The 22,428-nt window shown below is 37.4% G+C and overlaps 1 protein-coding gene across 1 annotated transcript in view; it reads left to right on the forward strand.

Moving 5' to 3' along the window:
* SKAP1 (src kinase associated phosphoprotein 1) overlaps positions 1 to 22,428 on the forward strand; it is a 276,095-nt gene that overhangs the window by 52,239 nt on the left and 201,428 nt on the right. The window contains exon 3 of the mRNA XM_060134266.1: positions 10,284 to 10,309. Coding sequence (XP_059990249.1) covers positions 10,284 to 10,309 — 26 coding nt within the window. The remainder of the gene's footprint in view (positions 1 to 10,283; positions 10,310 to 22,428) is intronic.

The raw sequence follows: 22,428 nt of genomic DNA on the forward strand, positions 1-22,428 counted from the left end.
AGGCCTAATGCTCAGTTCTTTGTGTGTATCATCTCAGTTAATCCTCCCAAGAACCATACGAGACAGGTATGGTTATTATTTATATTTTAAAGATGAGGAAACTGAGGCTGTAGATACAGTCTCACAGCTAGAAGATGAAGATGCTGGGACTCCAACCCAGACGTGTCTACAGAGCCTTTGCTCTTCACGGTCACTGCTCTTCTTTCTCCATCAGCACTGGGGGGAATGGGTCAGAGAGGAGCAAGGTGGCAGGTAGACCACTTGGGACATGGTTGTATTGATCTGGGTGAGGCATATTGAGGACTTGAGTGAATTCAATGCCCATAGAGAGGGAGAGGAGATAGATTAAAAATATATGAAGGGAGTAGAGGCTCCGGGTCTTTGTGAATGACGGGATGTACATAAAATAGAGAAAGAGGTAAAGGATGATTCCTAAGTTTCAGTTGGATAGATGGAGTTGTCAGCCATTGAAACAGGGAACATGAGATAGGAGAGGTTTGGGACTTTTGGGATAAAGAACAGTCCTGAGAAGAAGAGTAGAATAATGATATCTCCTGTTTTTGAATATTTTAATTGATTGTTAAAAGTATTTAATGTGTACAGACGTTATAGTCAAGTCTTTGGCCTTTGGTTTCTTCCCTGGCCAGCCCGAGCTCCATTGCGTGCCCCTCCAGTCTTCTCTTACTCTCTTGTCCTTTCATCCTACAAGCCTAGAAAAATTCTAACCTTGGATCAGTTCACCTGTCCACTTTTCCTGATCTTATACCTGGGCAGGTAATCAGTGCTGGAGAAAAATTACACAGTTGGGCTGCCGCCACAGTAAATCTTAGTCTCCACCCTCAGCTCACCCCTTAATGATGCCTGACAGTTATTTCACATGCCCCATGGCAGCAACCTTTCCAATTTTCCTCAGTATTCTTCCCCCTCAAATCTTCAGCAGTCTTTACCTTATCATATCCCCTCTCACTCTTGCTTGACATCATAGCCTGTTTCACAAGATAAAACAAAAACTTTCAGGTTGGAACCCACTCAGAATCCTGACCTGCCCCCTCCTCAAACATGTCTGCTTTGGGCCTCTGCCACCTGCTCTGATGGGCCTGGTCCCCCTGCCTGGCCTCCCTCTGCATCCTGGGCCTGGCCTCTCGGTGACCCTTCTCACCCCGCTCCCCCCCCCTCCGCCAGCCCTCTTCCAATATCCAATCCCAGGTCCACCCCCAGCATCTTTCATCTCTAGGCAGTAAGATGGGTTCTGGAATTACCCAGACCTGGGTTCTTCTGGCCCCAATTTTTACCTTGTGTGTGTTTTGGGTCAGTCACACCACTTTTGCACAGTTTTGCATAATTCCAGCCAACTGGTCCACAGTTCAGGCTTTCTCTCCTCTCAGTTCCTCACAGAGTGTCTGGCAAATAGTGGAGATTTATTACTGTTTGAGAGTATTCATAACTTGAGATGTAAAGGGTATGTTGACATGTTAATGTTCACAAATCCACACTGCCTGGAGGAGCCCTAGGAACTAGTCCAGCTTAAAAAGTTTGTGCAACATTTGCTCTCAGGTGAATAAAGTGACCATGTTCATAACAAGAAAAATATCAAAGGAATTTTCAAATAAATATCATGTTTTTGAACCTGTTCCTGATTCTGCACAAGATAAACTGTGATAGCTCCACAATGTGGATTTTTAAACTCTTATGGTGCAATCAGATAACCTCTCCGTGCTTCGTTTTTCTCATCTGTAAAGTGAGGGGCCGGGTTAAATGACCTTCAATGTCCTTCCGGCTGTAAAATTCAATGAGTATATGGTCCTCAGTCACAGAGTCATACAGTTATCAGTTATTCATCAATCAGATAACTAAGAGTCTCAGTGGTCTAAGGGTAGCTATTAACCTGAAGCAAGCAAAAAATAAAACAAGTTAGGTTCTGGAATGAAGTTGGGTCATTTGTAGAGACGTGGATGGACCTAGAGAGTGTCATACAGAGTGAAGTAAGTCAGAAAGAAAAAGTAAATATCATATAATAACGCATATATGTGGAATCTAGAAAAATGGTAGAGGTGATCTTATTTGCAAAGCAGAAATAGAGACACAGACATAGAGAACAAATGTATGGATACCAAGGGGGAAAGGGGTGCAGTGGGAGGAATCCGGAGACTGGGATTGACACATATACATTATTGATACTATGTATAAAATAGACAACTGATGGGTACATACTGTATAGCACAGGGAACTCTACCTAATGCACTGTTGTAACCTACATGGGAGGGAAGTCCAAAAGGGAGGGGCTATCTGTGTGTGTGTGGCTGATTCATTTTGTTGTGCAGTGGAGGCTAACACGACATTGTAAAGCAACCATACTCCAATAAAAATTAATAAAACAAACAAACGAAAAAACAAATTAGTTCTAAGTATCAACCGTGACAAAAATGGCAGGGCAAGAGCTAAAGATAGTCCAGATTAAAATATGATAATCAGCTAGATTTCTTTGTATGTGAGTTCTACCTTGTTTTCTCTCAATACACACGTTTGGAACCAAAAGACATCTCTGACTTTCCTCCTGACTCTCCATTCCCAGCCTGCCTCCACATCTGTTATCAAATCTCTTGTCCCTTCTTTTGCTCTCCAGCAGCTTCCTATACTGCTTCCCTCCTTTGCTCTCTCCCATCCAGGCTGCACACTTCTGCTGGATCTGATCTCCGTGGACATTATACCCTAAAAACAAGCAAACCAACTCGCCCCTCAGTTGCTCCCTTTTATTTGCACAAAGAGAAAGAAACGTCAACTCTGACCTGACATTTAGGGTCTTTTATTTTGCCACAACATAGCTGGCTAGCATTTTTCTTTAATAGTTCATTAAGTTATACTTGGTTGTCTAGTACATGTAGGGTGTATGGGGATTGCATGGTCATAACAACCACAATTTGCAATGTTAACGCTAGAACACAGGGGAAGAAATATTAGAATGTAGGTTTCAGTGTTTCAGTGAAAGGGCATAATCATTTAGCTCCTAGATTTCTTACTTTTAATATCCAGAGTGGATGTTGGATTGACATAGCAGGGATTTCATGTAGTGATAGTATTATAGAAGACTCTAGTGGTGAATAGGGTTTTATTGAATTAATTTACTTTATATTATTTATTTTTTATTGTCTGGGAATGGACTTCTAAAAAAATTTGTTTTAGTCATGGGTAATACTGTCAAATCAGATAATGTTGCTTGTTTTTTTATTCACCATACAATGCCAATGTTTATTAAATTACTTTATTTTCTCTATATAGTAGGAAATGGGGATTACTTTTTTTTTTTTTACATCTTTATTGGAGTATAATTGCTTTACAATGGTGTGTTAGTTTCTGCTTTATAACGAAGTTCCCATATCTCTTCCCTCTTGCATCTCTCTCCCTCCCACCCTCCCTATCCCACCCCTCTAGGTGGTCACAAAGCACCGAGCTGATCTCCCTGTGCTATGCGGCTGCTTCCCACTAGCTGTCTACCTTACGTTTGGTAGTGTATGTATGTCCATGCCACTCTCTCGCTTTGTCACAGCTTACCCTTCCCCCTCGCCATATCCTCAAGTCCATTCTCTAGTAGGTCTGTGTCTTTATTCCTGTCTTACCCCTAGGTTCTTCATGACATTTTTTTTCTTAAATTCCATATATATGTGTTAGCATATGGTATTTGTCTTTCTCTTTCTGACTTACTTCACTCTGTATGACAGACTCTAGGTCCATCCACCTCATTACAAATAGCTCAATTTCATTTCTTTTTATGGCTGAGTAATATTCCATTGTATATATGTGCCACATCTTCTTTATCCATTCATCCGATGGTGGACACTTAGGTTGTTTCCATCTCTGGGCTATTGTAAATAGAGCTGCAATGAACATTTTGGTACATGACTACTTGTTTATTTTTAAATAAAAGTTTAATTGAGACCATTGTGTCTTGTAAGAGAACTTTGTGGTGCTGTCTTCTGGGGTTTCTAAAATTTGTGGATATAGACTCAAGATCACAGAAATATTAGCTCCCCGCAAAGGACCCAGGACTTTCTTATGACAGGTCCTTCTATTACTTGAGTTATGTGCTTATTGTCTGTTGTTACCATAGTATTTATTTCCTGTCTTAGACTGACATCTCTTCATATGTAAGTTGTAAGTATCTCATATTTTGGACTAGATTGTAAGCTTCCTGTAGGCAGACACTAGGTTTTGGACTTCTGATGAATCGAAGGAACAGGGACTACAGGCGGCACCACTCCCAGAGACCTTCCCATTCTTGCCCAACTGTTTCTAAGGCTGGTATCCCACCCCTGGGTCCCAGTCCTCTGATGCCTCCACCAGAGACTTCCACCAGATGGTGCTCTTTTCCCATTTCTGTTCTTGGGTGTCATGCCCTATTACCCTTTGCCCCTTGCCCATTCCTTCTGCAAGGTAGGAGATGGAACACTAGTAGGAGAAAGAGAATTAGAAATCAAGTGAATCTTCCCAAGTGAGAGAAGAGGTTATAGGAAATATCCAGTGCACAGACTATTAGTGTTGTTCAGAAAAGTCATTTCCTTGGGCGTAAATCAGTCTTTACCATGTGGCTCACTGCTCAAGGTCAATTACAAGGGTTGTCCTAGCCTTATTAACTTGCCGTTAAAGCCCAGGTGTCCATTTGAATTCTAAAATTCCATGTCTAATGCCAGGATAGCACTTCAGTTTTAGTCTTTGCAGTCTGTTTGGAGACAGCCATTACCAGAGAACAGAGATGGTCAAGAGGGAAATAGAGGTCTCTGGACACTGAGTATTGCAGATAGCCTATCCATTTAGAAGACACCACTGTTTTTGTGCAAAAAACTGAAGTTCAAATGTGGCTATCTGTAAGTCATCAAGAAGAGATTTGATTTTTTTTAACAGGTGGTTTACCAAGACAGAGAATGTATGATAGGTTTTAAATTTCTGTAAGTCACAGGTAAAATAACACTTTTAATGCTTTAGTTGCAAAAATTTTTCATCTAGATGTTCTAGATTTATAACATTACAGATGTTGGCCTTTCTGCATAGCTAGGTTTATAATGCCATTATAATCCTATGCATCTAACGCAGGGGGTCTTATCATTTTGGAGGCAGAGAATTAGTCACATTTTTGGAAATCTGATGAAGTTTATGGACTCTTTTTCAAGAGAAAAGAAAACACATATTACTTTTCACCCATAATTTTAAGGAGTTCATGAATCTCCTCAAGCTCAAATAGTTGAGTCCATAGTTGACTCCAAATTAAAGACCTCTGAGCTGATTACTCCCTGATACTAGGCTGTCTGACATAACAATTCTACCTTCTCTTAATACTAGATTTGTTTTCTATATTACAGCCAATAGAAATGCAGTTAATATGAAATTTAAGAGCTTGGGCTCTGGAACCAAGCAGTCCTGGATACAGATCTTGGTTCTGCCACTTAATAGTTACATGATCCTGGTCAATTTGTTTGACATTCCTGAGTCTTAGTTTCCTCATCTGTAAAATGGGAATAATAATAGTACTGACCTCATAGGATTATGATGAAGATTAAATAAAATAATACATGTAAAACGTATACTTAGCATAATACCTAGCGTATCTTACTTGCTGAATAAATTGTTTTACTATAATTCGGAAATGGAATTATTTTTCCTTCTTAGATATTTCCAGTAACATGAGGATAGTTACAGTTGTCTTACCTACTTCACCAGGATTTATCTAATTAGCTAGCTGAGTGGGCAAAGCTCTGAGTATTTTAATCTCAATAACCATGTTTATTGGTTAGCTCCATGGTCAAGAATTTGACACCCACCCTGAAACCCCAAACTAATGATTAAAAGTCAATAGCCTCGGCTTCCCTGGTGGCGCAGTGGTTGAGAGTCCGCCTGCCGATGCAGGGGACGCGGGTTCGTGCCCCGGTCCGGGAGGATCCCACATGCCGCGGAGCGGCTGGGCCCGTGAGCCATGGCCGCTGAGCCTGCGCGTCCGGAGCCTCTTGCTCCGCAACGGGAGAGGCCACAACAGTGAGAGGCCCACGTACCGCAAAAAAAAAAAAGTCAATAGCCTCATTTTTAGGAGAAATCTAATATTCTGTGAATCTTGAGTGGCAAACTAGAACAGTATGATTGCAATTTGAAAGATACTGAAGTATCATCTTAGATGGACCATATCTATTTCAGTCACCATTTCATCCGTGGCACCAGAGCAAAGCATATAGAAAACATAAAATAAATATTTGTTGACTGAGTGACTGAATTCTGTTACCATAATAAAATGTCTTTAGAGAAAGAATTCATTTTGCTGAGTGTTTTTAAGTTAGATTGTATTTTCAAAACTTTCCTCTTTTTAAAAAATTTTTTAAATTCTTTTGGCTGTGCTGCATGGCACGTGGGATCTTAGTTCCCTGACCAGGGATGAACCCGCACCCCCCTGCAGTGGAAGCGCGGAGTCTTAACCACTGGACCGCCAGAGAAGTCCCAAAACTTAATTTCTTGTTACAGTTCCTGTTCTGCAACTAGTCGCTAGGATTCGAAACTCGTCTGCCTTGATTACTAGCTTTGAAACCATGGGCAAGTTATCTCACCTCTTGAGGCCTTGGTTTCCTCATTTATAAAATGGTCATAATAACAGGGTTAGAGTGTGGAGGAAGTGAGTTAATATAAGAGAAGTGCTTAAAACAGTGCCCAACAATATGTTTAAAAAATCTTAGCATTATTATTATCATACTATTACTACTGCTGCTACAGCTGCAGCTGTTCATCAAGACTCCCTCAATATTGTGGGTTCATTTTATATTTGCTGCATTTTTCCTTAAACTAAAGTTCAATTAAAACCTCTTTAATTAAAAAAACCACAAATAGCAAATTTTGTTTTGCATGTAATATAACCCTAAATTTTCAAGACTTTATTCTGTGCCGTAGACTAAACGCTGTGAAATCTTGTTCTTCCATTTTCATTTTTAAAGGCACAAGTTAAGATGGATTTATTTTGACTGAATGTGAAGATCATCGTCATCAATATGGTTGCAGCATTTTCTCTCTGCTCATTCTGTACTCATCTTTTTCAAGTTCCAAATATCATTTGCATGGACCTGGTGACGCTGAGTATGGATATTGCAGAGGAGTGATAGCTTCCCTTTCATATTGAAGCTGAAGCTTCAAAGAGAAGATTAAAGAAGTGTTTGTTCATCTATCTGCTCAGCCCTGATAGGAAATTCTTAGAGGCTTTTAGGATAAACACAACTCTGTGTGTGTTTGCATGCTTTTTCTTCTATATACTTCTATTGTGGTCTTTGTATTTTGGTTTAAAATTTCTACTTTCAGACTTGTTGGAGTCTCTGGTTAAGGCATAATTGTTTTCAGAGTGAAGGATGAGAATTAGGAGATGTTGGCAGGATTTGACTAATGCTTCCTAAAGAGTGTAGAATTCTCTAGTGTGGAATCATCTTTCCAGAGAATGTGATGAAGGCCATCCATAGGATATATTTAACAAGACAAGATCAAGACCTCAAATGTGTCCAGCAGAGAATAATACATGGCACTCTCCAGTGAGGGATGAGATTGCTCACCTTTTGGCCTTGCTTTTTAGAAGTATCCTCTGTGAGCTGTGGGATAGGGGTGTGTGTGTGTGTGTGTGTGTGTGTGTGTGTGTGTGTGTGTGTGTGTGCGCGCGCGCGCGCGCGCGCGCGCGCACGCCCACACAAACAGACTTTCTTTAGGGTTGTTACATAATTAATAGTTAAAATAAGAAGAGAGGGAAAAGAGGTAGGTTATCAGGATAGTTTTATACCTCTTGAGAAAGAAGGGAACTAACATTCCACTTTATGTCATTCCACATCAAGTTCTACATATGATTTTTATAGACAGAAATATTTAATTACAGTATCATCAAGAATAAAGCAGATTCTGCTATTTAACGTCAGCTAGATAGACCTGGCACTTCACTGGATTAAATTTAATTTACCTGTTAAATTTAATTCTTTCTCCATAATCAGCCTTCTTAAGATGTAACTACTATTGGGAGAAGCAATACTTAGTATGTGTGAACATATAACATCTTCTTAACTAACAAGAGAAACCAGGAAACCAGGACACTTTACAGTAGGTAGAGAAGGGAACTGAAAATATGTGTGAGAGTTGGAGTGGGGATTATGGGGGGAGCAGATAAAAGAAGAGACGGAGATCATTAGTAACATTTTATCTATTTAACAATTTGCCATGAGTTGGCCCTTTAACTGCCAGGGCATGGCTAAGTTTTTTTCTGGGTCAATAAATGAAAACAACATTTGTTAGCAAAGTTCTTTCTGTTGCCATTATTAACATTTTGGAAAGAGGAGTGCACACGCACAATTTGCACACGCTAACACCCTAATTTCTATTTATATTGAATAAGAGTTTGGGTAATGATTGGAATCGGGGGCCAAGGCAATGCCTTGAAAGAAATGGAAAAATAGGAACAGAAGATGGAAAATTGGTCACCTTTGATAATTTGCTTGATTAGCTGTGTTTTACAGACAAGAGTTTTATGGAAAACTTTTCACAGTGGCCAGGTTCAGTGGAAAGCTGCACTGTCTGCTAGGTGGAGATTAACCCATCATACTAATATAAACAATTTAAGTTACAGACAGTTTCAACTTACATATGCCCTTAACTCAACATGGATGCCCTTTCCCCCAGATGTTGCACCTTTACATTTCCCACCCATCTTTTTCTTATCCCCTCTCCCCTTTTCCACTGAAGATGTCAAAGCTGTTCTGAACTTTCCCTGCCCTCTAACCCAAGCATCTTACATTCCTTTACCTGATTGCTAGCCCAGAACTGTTCTGAGAAAGAACAGGAACAAGAAACGTCAATCGCAAGGTTTCTTCACCTTCTCTTCCTCAACTCTGCTTATTTCCCACAAATTCACCTCTGGATTATGGCAACACACTCCCCGCATATCTCCTTCCTCTCCATTTTCTGAATTTTTATCTTATGAAGAAATAACCTAGGTGCTCACTGGGCTGGTGTTCCTCCCTAAAGTAGCCACACCTTATTTCAGTCATGTATGTACTGGAAGACACACCATTATCACCAATGTATTACCGTTTTCCTAATCTTTTTTTGGATTATGAATCTTTTTAAGAATTTGATAAAAGCTGTGGACTCTCTCCTTAGGGAAAAATGCTTTTATACACACGTACACTCCTGGGAAGTCAAGATGAGGATAGAAAAATTTTCTTTCTATTTAGAGACATAGAGGTCACTATGTTCATAGCAAGAATTCATGTGTGGTGACTGTAAGCAAGATTGGAGTCTGATGAGTGAGTGGGAGGTGAGGAAATAAGGAGAAACTATGACAACACTTTTGAAAATTTCAGTGTGATGTGAAGGGAAAAGGACAGCAGATGGAGGGATATGAAGGGGGTGAGGGAAGGTTTGCTTTATTTTTCTATGATCATAAATGCTTATGGATAGGGCCACACTGAGAGGAAGAGGTTGAATTTATACAAGAGAAAATCAATATAGAATCATGTAAGGTCCCTGTGAAGGCGGGAGGAAATGGAATCCAAAGTGCGATAGGCTTCTGTGGGTAGCCACTGTATACAGCATCGCTTCTGTCGGGGGAAAGCAATTTAGATTTCAAATAAGTGACTTACAGACGATCCTTGCTGCTACTGCCATTTCATTTGGTTTAAGACTTTAAGGGTTGTCGGTTTTGCCGATCATTTCTCAAAATAAAAGAGAGATAGAATGACAGAGTGGACTGCAAGAGCCCCAGTCTTGGCTCAGACACTAAAACATTAGGTAACCTTGAATCAGTTGTCACACTTCACCTGTAAAATTAAGAATTTAGGCTAGAAGGTATTTGGGGGTGTGTTGGGGGGGTGTTTTAGTTGTCATAACAACTGGGGGTGCCACTGGTTTTTGGTGCCCAGGACCAGTGATGCTGATTGTCTTGTAATACACAGGACAGGTTGTCACAACAAGGCGTTTTCCTGCTCAAAGCCTGCAGAGCTCCTTATGAGAAACCCTGGACCATGGCTAGGTAACATTTTAGGACCTTTCCAGCTCTCAAGTCAAGCTTACATAAGGTAGTATAACGAGTTAAATGTCCCTTTCAAGCCTTTAAGTATCTTTCAAATCTCAGGGACAGCCCTTTGGTTTTTCGTAGAGTAGGTAGTGGCTTTGGCTAGTTACTGACTATTTAGGAAGCTTTTTGGACTGGGTGCTATAGCTACCATATGCCAACCAAGATTGAGAAATACAAGTTTGGCTCATCTCCATTCTTTTTCCTTTTATTTCAGGTACTTTTGGAATTTTCAGCCCCAAGGTGAGTCCTCTCTGACTGTTTATGGTTTTATACTATACTATACTGCATCTTCTAAATAAGCTTCTCCATAGAGTGGCATTAGCCATTTCTGAGGAAAGTTAGTGGAGTGTTTAACCTTCACGCTGCTGGGCCCCCCTGCCCTGCTTTTTAGCAACAAGAGGCCCTGATACTTCTGCCTTCTGAATGGGTTAGTGCTAGATTATTTTATAGGACCAAAGCTTTAATATGCTTTTATTCCTTGACCTTAGTTAGATGCCAACAGGATCCACTGGCATTCAAATAAAGTGGTGGCCGAGTCCATAATAAAAGCCTTGGGAGAGCCCCAACTCAACTAATCCTTCATTTGCTCCAGAAATAAATTCTAGTATGTTACCTCCTCGATCACAGTGCTCTTCTACACAGGCCGCCTGTCTGGCAACAGAAAAATGTCAGAAATGGAGTAGCGTTGAAATTCCCACTAGAACAGTGTTATCACATTTTAATATGAGCCTCACTGCAGCCTCAGTGCTTCTAATTGCTTTCAAACCATTGTTTTCCTGCTTTTGCTGGATAAACCCAGCATCTGGCATGATTCTAAAAAGTACAACAGACAGCTGTGTGCAAAATTGAAAAAAAAAAAAGACAGGAATAGAGCACATTTTTAAAAGGTTCAAAATTGAAATTTTTTTCTGAATTCAGTTTGAGGGGTTGTCTTTAAAGTATATGCATTCTTTATTTTTAGTACACTGGTTGAGAATGTCAGAAACATCATTCTGAATATTAATTATCTCAACTTGTTATAAATGGGAGATTTTTATCTTCTCAGAAAATCACAGAGAGTTTTAGATTAAACTTGAAAATCTAAAATAGCTTTATTAACTATTTTGCTCTATAACATTTTTTAACCAATTGCAAACTTTTCCAACATTTTTTATTTTCAACATTGTCAGTGTATCCAGTCTCAGTGAGCAGTAATACCTTAAAAAATTCAAACTGTGAGTAATGATACGAATTTTATTAAAGTTTAAATTTTCCTAGCTCATTCTTTCAAGTCTATATAAGGTTTTCTTTAAAAGCAAGTTTTAGGGCTTCCCTGGTGGCGCAGTGGTTGAGAGTCCGCCTGCCGATGCGGGGGACACTGGTTCGTGCCTCGGTCCGGGAAGATCCCACATGCCACGGAGCGGCTGAGCCCATGAGCCCATGAGCCATGGCCGCTGAGGCTGCGCATCCGGAGCCTGTGCTCCGCAATGGGAGAGGCCACAACAATGAGAGGGCCGCGTACCAAAAAAAAAAAAAAAAAAAAAAAAGCAAATTTTAAGGAATAAAAAAACTTTTAAAGCTTTTAAACTCTTGTAAATTAAAGTCATAGCATTTATAATATTTTAAATAATGTGATATAGTGTTACTATATATCTCACTGTCCTAAAGCATTTATGGCTGAAAACATAGATTGAGAATGGAGAATTATATGTAATAATGTAGCAGTTTGCTTTGCAAAATGTGAAATATGCTATTCAAGGAATGGCCCTATAGTTCAGTGTTTAACAGATGTTAACCAAAATCCACAGGGAGCAGAACATGAATGTGAACTGGCAGAAATGAATGGAACTGTGAAGGTAGAATTTCTTACCTAAAGGAGAAATGAAGAATTAGTGTCAGAGATGTGGTATAGTAATGTGTTCAGAAGAGAAAATAATTTTGGAGCTTAACACAAGGGACTGTGTGGCGCTAAAAAGGCAAAGGACACATCTTACCAAATTCTTCTAATAGTGGTACTGTAGTCATCTTCCATCATAGGGCAACTTCTACACAGTCTTTCTCTCTTAGAAAGAGAGCAGAGGTAGAGCAGCCAAGGGGACAATTGAAAAGAGTTTATTTAGAGCAGAAAACTAAATTTACTTCTTGACAATGATTGGGTATCTGTAGCAAATTCTTCGCTCATTTGGAAGTAAATGTAAGGAAAGATCAAATAGTAAAACCCATATTTATGTGTCTTGCCCCCAGCTTTGCTCCTCCCCCTAAGACATTTTCTGGGGATAGAAGAGGAAAGAGTATCTTTTACCTGGCCCTTCTGAGCAGATCTTAGCAGATTGTTTGCTTTTGAAATGTAGGGTGGGTGAGAGCAGTAGCAGGTCTATATAAGGTACTATAGGACAATTTAGGATTATGAAAAGAATAGGAATATGTAAGAAGGAGAAGAGATGGCAGGAGGATTTTAAGAGCCCTGGAAGACTAGGTAGTATTGGGAAGAAAGTGAGAAAGGACAGAAATGGTGGTCCCATACTTTCCTAGCATTTTATCTATGGCAGGATCCTTGTGCAGGAAGATGATGGGATGAATTTGATTAACTCTGTTCATTTGCCTAAATACACATTTGTGTTCTTCAGGATATTTGGACCAGAGTCTGGTGCCTAGAAGGAAAATAGTCCTTAATTATAAAAGATCTCTTATTTATTAATCTCTTTATTAGCACACATTTAAACATCTGCTTATATAAGTGATGAGTTGTCATAATGTGCGGCAAAGGTAACCTTTAAAGAAAGATGCTTGGGAGAGGGGACTGCCTAGACTTAGAGAAGGATTTCCAGCAAAATGTTTCTTATCCATCATTCCATTCAATCCCAGGTTTAATGTGTTGGAGGAGTGATCATTGAATAGTATTAGGGAGAGTTTTGTCCCTGTTCTGGAGAAGAAACATGGCATGGTAGAAAGAACATGGACTCTGAGGGCTGACAGACCTGAGCTCAAATCTCACCTGTACCATTTAGCTAAAGGTTATGTGAACTTAGTAAGTTGCTTCATTTCTATGAACCCTGGCTTCCTTATCTATAAAATGAGGATGTGCCAGACATTGTGCTAAGTACTTTACATGCATTATCTTATTTAACCCTTAGAACAGCCCTATGAAATAGGTACTGTTAATATACCCATTTGATAGATGTGGGTACTGAGGCATAGGGTAGTTAAGAGAATTGCTCAAGACCATTCCCCTCAAGGATTCTAACTTGGTCAGTCTGACTTCATAGTATATACTCTTTTTAGAAAAAATAGCAGCTTTATTGAGATATAATTCACATGCCAAAAAATTCACCCTTTATAAGTGCACATCAGTGGTTTTTAGTCTGATCACTGAGTTGTGCAACCATCACCATTATCTAATTTCAGAACATTTTCATCACCCCAATAAGAAACTACATGCTCATTAATAGTTCCAGAGCCCAATATCTTCGTTGTTGTATTTTACTGTCTCATTGCAGGGTTGTCATGAGGACTGGTAGTAATATGTTTAAGCCCTAGCACGGTACCTGGACATGGTGTAGTTTCTGTTTATGGTTGTGTTGTTGGTAATTCTTTCCCTCACATTTTCACCTAAATGGTCTTATTGGTCTACTGTCAACTTCCTGAGTGAAGTTCATTTAAAAATAATGAAACAGGAAAATATATATATATAATCCAAATAATTTGTTACTTTAATGTAGAAGGAACGTAAATGAAAGAGTTTTTTTAATGGGCTCAAGTACAATTGAGAAACATGGGAAAGGCTTTTTATTTTTTAATAAGATTGAGATTCCTTTGATAATTCAAGTCCTGCTTACTTTGAGAACTTTTTCTCTACTTAAATTCACTTAAAGTTACAAAGAAAATTCATTGGAATCTTTGCCATGGAACTTTTACCGTTTCGGCAATCAGATATTCAAAACATGATATTGGTCGAATTTCTAAACAACAATATTAGTTTTACCTTCTCTATGGTGACCTAAATGGGAAGGAAATCCGAAAAAGAGGGGATATATGTATACATATAGCTGGTTCACTTTGCTGGACAACAGAAACTAACACAACATTGTAAAGCAACTATATCCCAATTAAAAAAAAAAAAAGGTTTTTTTCAAGTTTAGTGTTTTGTGAAGGAAAAAGCATGAGCTTTGAAATCAGACCTGAATTCGAATCCCAGCTCTTCTACTAACAAGCTTTGTGAGCTATGACAAGTTACATAACCTCCTCATCTACAAAATCTTGCTAATAATATCTACTTTGCACTTATTGTGAGTTGTAATGAATTTTAATGAGATGATGAACTCATGAGGAGTGCTTGCCACTTGGTAGGCACTTCCTGAAGTGGTAGCAAGTATTATGTTTATGTTTCAAAGTAGGACTATGCAAGTAAATCCATGTGTGGAACTTGGGTAATATATATTTCACATATCTTTCCATAAAATTCATCCATTCCAGCTTAATCCTGGTGTAGGGCCATTTAACTCACCATGTATATATTTGTGAGATTTTGCATTTAAAGGATGTGTGCAGACTTTTTATTAGTAGGCACTTTGGAGGTTAGATTTATGAGCCTATTGCTCTGTAATGTCTGAGGCATGTTGAATCGAAGCATAGATGTCACCTTCTCGTCTCTTACTATCACATACTTGGAGCATGTAGTTATGACAACTACAAGAAGCAAGCCATTAAAGCAGCAAAGAAACACCATCTTAGCACTAAAAAAAGGATAGAAAGGTTTCCCTTTGAAGTTGAAGAGAAGTGTTTTTGAATTAATGGAGTGTACAGTGATTTTACTGTTTTATTTATGAAAATACTCTTTGCCTTCATGCCAAAAGGTTTTAGCACAGTCATAAGTAGGATTTACACAAAGAAACACAGCCAAAATTTATGACGTGTTTGCAAATGTAAGAAAAAGTCTGAATTTACAATATTTGTAATTTACTGTTAAGTATCTTTCTATCACTATTCCTGGAATGCTAATATTTTATAAACACAAGTGTTGGTTATGAACCTAGAATATCCTAACCTATACTACTTTTTAAAAAGAAATCTTCCAGAATGTTTTCCATGTCTTTTGGGGATTTAATAGGGGGAAATGTACACAGGACGAATGCTCCTGCCTTTGGCTTTAGCCCAAACTTTTAGCATCAACAATCTTGACAGCTGCTTTTGTGACTTGACTTCCTTTGGACCTTTTTCCCCCTTTATTTATTTGCTACATTTTATACAAATTAATCTGTAGAAGGTGGACATATACACACACACTGTTTTTGAAATTAATTACTGACTTTGATACCTTTTCAAATATTTTACTTCCTATACATCTACTGGTTGGGTTTTTTAAAGAGTGGAATAATGCAATGATGCATTTTAAAATTAATGCACTGTTTGGCAACTACTGTCAAAGAGAGGTTTTTTTAAAAAATAAAAGGACTCACTTTTTTTCTTTTTAACATTAAAATTTCCTAAGATTTTTATGTCCTTTGTAAATGTCCTATCCTAGGATATAAGATCTTGAGACATAAGAAAAAGAACTGAATTTCATGCAGGCAAAAGAAGAAATCATTTGAATCAGATGCTGCTGCCTTCTGTATTCCCTACACAATATATTATACACAAGGATGTTCATTTGTAGCATTGTTTGGAATAGCAAAGACTCCAAACAGCCTAAATGTTCAGCAATAGGGGACTAGTTAAAAAAAGTATGTTACATGCATTTAATGGAGTGCTGCATAGAGATTAAAGGAACATATATGTGTATCATGGAGCTGTCTCCAAGGCATATTGTTAAATGAAGAGGGCAATTTGGACAGTGTACTGTGTACAGTGTACTGTGTACACACATGCGTGTACGTGTGCTTGCTTTTTTTGTGTGTGTAGGCTATTTTTGGAAGGATATACATGAATCTAACAGTGGTAGTCCTGTTGACGGGGGTATAAGTGTGAGTACAGAAAGAATCTTCATTATTTATATCTTTTGGTACTATTTGAATTTCCACCATGTGCATGAATTATTTTTTTTTGGCTAAAAGTTAAAATAAAAGCGAGATGAATCTATTTGTGCTGATATGAAGCAACCTCCAAGATAAATAATTAGGAGGAAAAGCAGGATACAGAACAGGACAGATGCTACCATTTGTTTTAAAAAAAGACATACTGCCCTCACAGACACTTCTTACATTTAGATAGAAAATTCATAGAATACCCAAGAAACATAACAATGGTTGCTCCTGGAGAGAAGAACCAAGAGAAGGGAGGGAAGATGAGCTTTCATTATTACATGCCTTCTTACAATGTTTGAAATTTTTGCTCTGGGCACACTTAACTTTTTTATTTAATAAAGCTTACTGTAGTTAACAATATTGTATTGTGTATTTGAAAGTTGCTAAGAGAGTAGATCTTAAAAGTTCTCATCATAAGAAAAAAATTGTAGCTATGTGAGGTGATGGATGTTGACTAAACTTACAGTCTTGGAGGGGGGAGTCTTTTCTGTTAATATATTTTCAATTCATTAAAGGGTATGGAAAATCCAAAAAATTCTTCTCAATATATACGTGTATTAAATCACTATGCTGTACATCTAAAACTAATAAAATATGTTAATTACATATCAATAAAACCGGGACGAAAAAGAAGCGTACCAAAAAAACTTGATTTAACACGGTAGCTTTTTTTCAGTATATTCATAATTTGGTAGTTTATACCCATTCATTCTTTTTCCTTCTTATTTATTTTTATATATGAATTTATAGGCAAGATCCTGATGATGATATAAAATAGCAGCATTCTCTGTTGTTTTGTGTTTGGGAACCAGTAGGTGTGTTGAGTTAACTTAGCACTTATAAGTGAATTTTAAAATAAATAATAAAACAGCATCATATAATACCCATGGTAATGATAAAGAATACCTTTTTTGCCCTATCTTAGTCTTTCTTTTTTCCATATGTGCTAATTAAAAGTTCATAGAACTTCTGACCCTTGTCATTATGTAGATGGCAAAGAAAATAAAGTAATTGATAAATTAATTACTGCTTTAAGTTTATTCGATTAGGCTGGAAACTTTTGTTGAGGAAAAAAACTTATAAACTGTTTCTTTTAGATAGAATTATTCCTGGACAAATACAAAAAATCAGGTAAAGAGTACAGTTCCTGAACATAGAATCTTGGCATAAGAATTAATTTACCTCAAGAATTGTGCCTCTAATGAATTTTCATGTGTTGGACACAAAGTATTGAGAGAAATGTCTGGTTAATTTGAATACAAAATTTTGGGTGTTTCTGCTTAAAACTCTTTGTGAATAAGCCCTTAGACTTGAAACCCAGTGAATTTGTTTGATATTTGGAGACTAAAAAAGGTGATGGTTAAGCCCAATTCTGTTACAAAGCATTTCACTGTGCTTCCCATCAGCACATACTTCTCTTGGAAACTCATTTAATAGTTATTGTTTACTGGGCTCTGTCCTACTAAAACAGGAAAGGAACTGTTAAGTTATGTACAAGGGGATTTATATGATGTGTAAAATAAAGATAATAAAGATTCCAATCACTGCTAACTCTTGTGAGGCAAAGAGTGGAAGAACCAATCTTAACACACACTTGCCAGCTTAGAAAGTTCTTGATCATAGTTCATCTCTAAAAGGTATTTTCCTAAACGTACAAAGTGATACCACTTACTTTCCTTAAGATTACAGCAGTTTCCTTGTTAGTGGTACCCCAATAAAGAAGGAAGAATAAATTTTAAATATAAGGAGATACTTTTCCATGTGAAACTTCTGTTCCAAAAGGGACCAACATTGAACAGAACTGTTGATGGTGAGAGGTTTTGGTTGTTGATGTTGTCGTTAACACACGTGTTGTTTTCATACGTGAACAGGAGTTCCTATGCGTGGGGCACGGGGAGGCCAAATCTTGTCACCCTTTGCCATTCCAGCTTTAGTGGTATTGGAGGTCTATATTACTCACAAAGAAAACCCACTTTTTCTTCAGTATGTTAAAAGCTGTTTCACATTTTCAGGCCTGCTTATCTTACCCATAATCCACTCTTTATTATATGTCGTTTTACTTTTACTTCTTGATCTTTTGTAAAAACTTTTCTTATATCTACCTGTAGCCTGTAGATCATGTCGTCCCATTCTTCTTTAGCAGAAGATATTGGAATCCAACTGGCCTTATAGTTTCTCTCAAGAAGAAGTAATGTAACCTGATTGGGATATGATAGATCCTAGTATGCATCAGGACAGGAAGTGGGTGCTAAGGCCTACTACAATTTGTTATTTGGGAGAAAGAAAAAGAGTGGAAGAGAAAGATAAACCAATAGTAATAAAATTGCTACATTCCTGGCTAATTACATATTTTTGAAGCATTTTCCTACTGTGAGACTTAAGCATGATGGTGCCAGAAAGGAAATGCATTCTACAACTAGGCCAGGTCAAAGCTATATTTGGGTGCAGAACATGTTGGCTCACTTTCTATGAAGCAGCATCAAAATACCCAGGAGCCAATAAAATCACACAGAATGTGCTGGAAAAAAATTCAACATATTGATCTGACTAAACCCAAAGTGTTGTGTTAAATTTTGTTAGCATGAGTTTCATGCTAAAAAGTGGTATTTTTAAAAAATCACTGCAACAATGCTACTACAGTACATTTGAACCTATGAATTGGACCAGCTCCTTCTTGACCAAATCATTGACCACATTTGACTTTCTCTATTAGTTCCATGCCTAATGTGACTACAGTATTCCTACTGCTTATAATAATTTATACTTTTGATTATAGTTCATTACCTTACTGAAATAAAAAAATACTAATTAATAGCACATGCCATAAATTCAAGTCACTGGCTGTCATTCAGTATGCTTTGCCTTTGAGTAATGATTGTCACTTATAAAGCATGCAGATTTGGAGACTGTACAGCTCAGTGGATTAGAACAAGAGCTTAGCAATCAGACAAGGTGGTGTCAAATCCTGGCACTGCCACTTATGAGTCACTTGTATGACTTTGGGTAAGTTGTTTAATCTCTGTGTCTCAATTTCTTTATCTGAAACTTTGGGTTAATAATATATAATTAATAATATATCACAGGATTATTTTGAGGATTTAATGAGATAGGACATAAAGAGTCTTGACCTAAAGCCTATAACCGGTAAGAGCTTAGTAAGCTATTGTATTTTTATTATTACTATAGCTGCTTTCTCCTGTAAGTCAAAACATGTTGAAAATTCAGTTGAATAGCTTCATAGTAAGACTTAAACACTGAGAATACAGTGGAAAACAGAATGATGAACTAATAATTCCAGGTTAAGATTGCCTGGTTGCCATATAATAAATGCATTCATTTTACAGTGTATTTATCTACATACTACCAAATACCTAGGTTTACATGTTTTGAATTCTGTCAAAATCATATTACTATTGGAAATATTCTAACTCAGCAGGTTCCATTTTAGTACCAGTTGAACAATAACAGTGGTAAATGGAATGTGTTACTGTAAAGCCGGAATGATGGCTGACAGGCTGTAATTTGCTTTATGAAGTGTGCGTTGTCACATATACAATTATCTGGCTTATATTTGTTGCTGTCAGCCCTCCAGTTTGTTAATGTCCAGAAGTTATGCCTTTATGTGAAACTTAAGAAGGGTTAAAAATCTCAGCATTTTCCTGTGGAGGGGAGGGGAAGGAGCAGGGGGATTCACACAGTGGCTACCTTTTTTTTTCCTTTTTTGAGGAACTAGGGTGATGCTACACACTGCAGCCCACCCTACTGGTCAAAATGAAAAACTGCATCATAAATGATCTTTTCTTTTTTTTTTTTTTTTTTAAAGGAGGGAGAAAAAATGAACTTTTCCATTGGCTCCCCTGGGCATTTTCCTGTCCAACTCACCACTGAAAGATGTAATTCATTTTGGAAATATTATTAAACTATGCTGCCCTTTTTGTTGTTGAATTCACAGGTGTTGTAGTGATTGTGCTCTAAGCATCCAATCAATTTGATTTCATTTCTTATCATTTAGACTGTGCTGTCTCTGCAAATGAGATCCCTAAAGGTTCTTAAGAAGTCTGTTACTCTTTGCGTGATTATACAATTAGTAAACAGTATCCTAAGCTAAAAACTGAGTCATAAGCTCAACTTATTTCTTGTACATTCAAGATCTAGTTAGAGCAAATTTTCAGAAGAATGATAAGTGGAAACTTTCTTTACCTGGCCCATCATTTGTTCTGTAGACTTAATGACATTCAGTACTATTATACTCACTGCCAGGGCCTTGGGAAAAAAAAGAATATTTATACATTGAGTTATGGCTAGGTGTAGGAGACAAAAAAAAAGATGGGCAAGAAGTCAGACTGTCTAGAACAGAGAAGAATTTGAGACCTTCACTATACATGGATTAATCACAAGAACTAACCACGCAAATCCAAATGGATATTTAGAAATCGGTGAAGCCTCTAACATGTTCTGTGGGAAACGCTATACATTTTCTAATGCATGAGTATGTGCAAAATGGTTATCTAATTTATAAAGGAAGTGTTGACAGAACTTTAGCTTTGGTGTTACAAATGTGCTCCATACTGTGTTTACATGTGAATAACATTTCACATATGTACTCAATATATTTCTTAGATTGGTGTTATATTCAATAACTTAGATGAATGGTTATAATAAGGAATAATAAGCTGCAGTTTTACTAATCTTACCTTAGTTCAGCTTTGGAAACTGCACTACTAGGAAATTGGTCCATGAAAATCTGGCAATATTCATGCTATCAAGCATGAAAACTACCTGGATTTGGATCAGGGACCTTTATTTATAACATTTTATTTAGGATTTATTAGATTAAAGAAGGAGCTTTGTGTCTCATGGGTTCTTAAATATTAAATAGAGTCAGAAGTCATGTGTTCCCTTCTAATGGCAGCAATAAAAACAAAAACAAAGAAAAAGCAGACAATTTTACATTAATTTAAATTTCCTTATATTATCCAAAGATAACTTGGTGAAGTAATAGCAAACCCTAGAAAATTTTCAGCCATGCCATATAAAGTTGGTTGCAGATGTGAATAAAGTGTTTACAATATAGCTTATAATTAATTAGAAAAAAAGTGTTGATGACTTCATACTAACAAAAAACCACATTGATCCTTTACAAATTGAATAAGCAAACATATATTTATATGTTTTATCTATTTGTTATTCTTATTTTGTATGCTTAAACTGCTTTCTGTCTTTTTTTCATTTTTTTCTCATTTCTAAGTAAAATCATCATTATGGCCTGTTTTTGTCCCTAAATAGTACCTGCAAGTTCAGAATCAGATGGGTTTGCTCTGAGTCAAAATAGTTACAAGGGGAACATCATCATGGTTCATTTTCCCCCCTGTTTTGTTCGGAATTGAATTAGGAAATGAAAGTTTTTAGCAGTTTAATTCACTTCTCCATAAAGTTTATGAAGCAGCAACAGCTGGTTGAATCCATGACAGAAAAAGCCAACTTCTAGTGGCTAAGCTATTGTTTCAGAATTAAGGGAGAAAACTCATTAGCTGTTAATGAAAACACAGAATAAAAACAAATAGCACAGAAACCCTAGCAAATAATTACCTTACACCTGACACAAAGCTGCTTTATCTTTCTGCTCCAACCCTCAGAAATTCCCAACTTATCACTCTATGGAGCATGAATGAAATTGAGTTTGACTCTAAGGAAAGAACAATAGAGAAATCATCCTCCTTGTAGGCCCCTCAGCATGATATTCAATGGAGAATCTGCCACTGAATATACTAAGGGGTGTATCTAGTACCCAATTCTTATGACACTTAGGATAGAGGAGCAAACGACCAGCTAATAGCAGGTGAACCCTTGATATAGTTCCTCCAGATCTTGTTTAGAAATACAAAAGGAAGGGACTGGAGGTAGTGGATGTGATTAATGGAGATATTGTGTGTTAGTATATATATCTGGATAGAAATATATTGATTCTGAGCAAGTTGCAATGGGAAAGTGTGTCTCTAGTGGCAAGGGGTCTTGCTTGTGAGAAAGCCACTCAGAGCAGATGGAATTCTAAGCCCTAATTGTAGAGCTGCTGAGTGGAAATGTCTGTCACTATATTTTGTGATCATTTATGTCTGATCCCACTGGACTATGGTTGTGGCCACTTGGAACTGCGATTATAAGATCCGTAGATGAAACCAGAGATCACTTGAGATTATGTTTTAAGGAAAAATGATGTTCTAAACTTCAACAAATCCAAAATGACCACAGTAATTGCTGGTTCTTCCATAAAATTTTTCACCCATGCATCTTGAGTAGCTGTAATCATTTTAATTACACGGGAGTGTCTATTTATACAGTGTCACAAGCTTTTTTTCTGTG

The sequence above is a fragment of the Lagenorhynchus albirostris genome, chromosome 20, assembly GCF_949774975.1.
Source record: "Lagenorhynchus albirostris chromosome 20, mLagAlb1.1, whole genome shotgun sequence".
Classification (NCBI taxonomy): Eukaryota; Metazoa; Chordata; class Mammalia; order Artiodactyla; family Delphinidae; genus Lagenorhynchus; species Lagenorhynchus albirostris.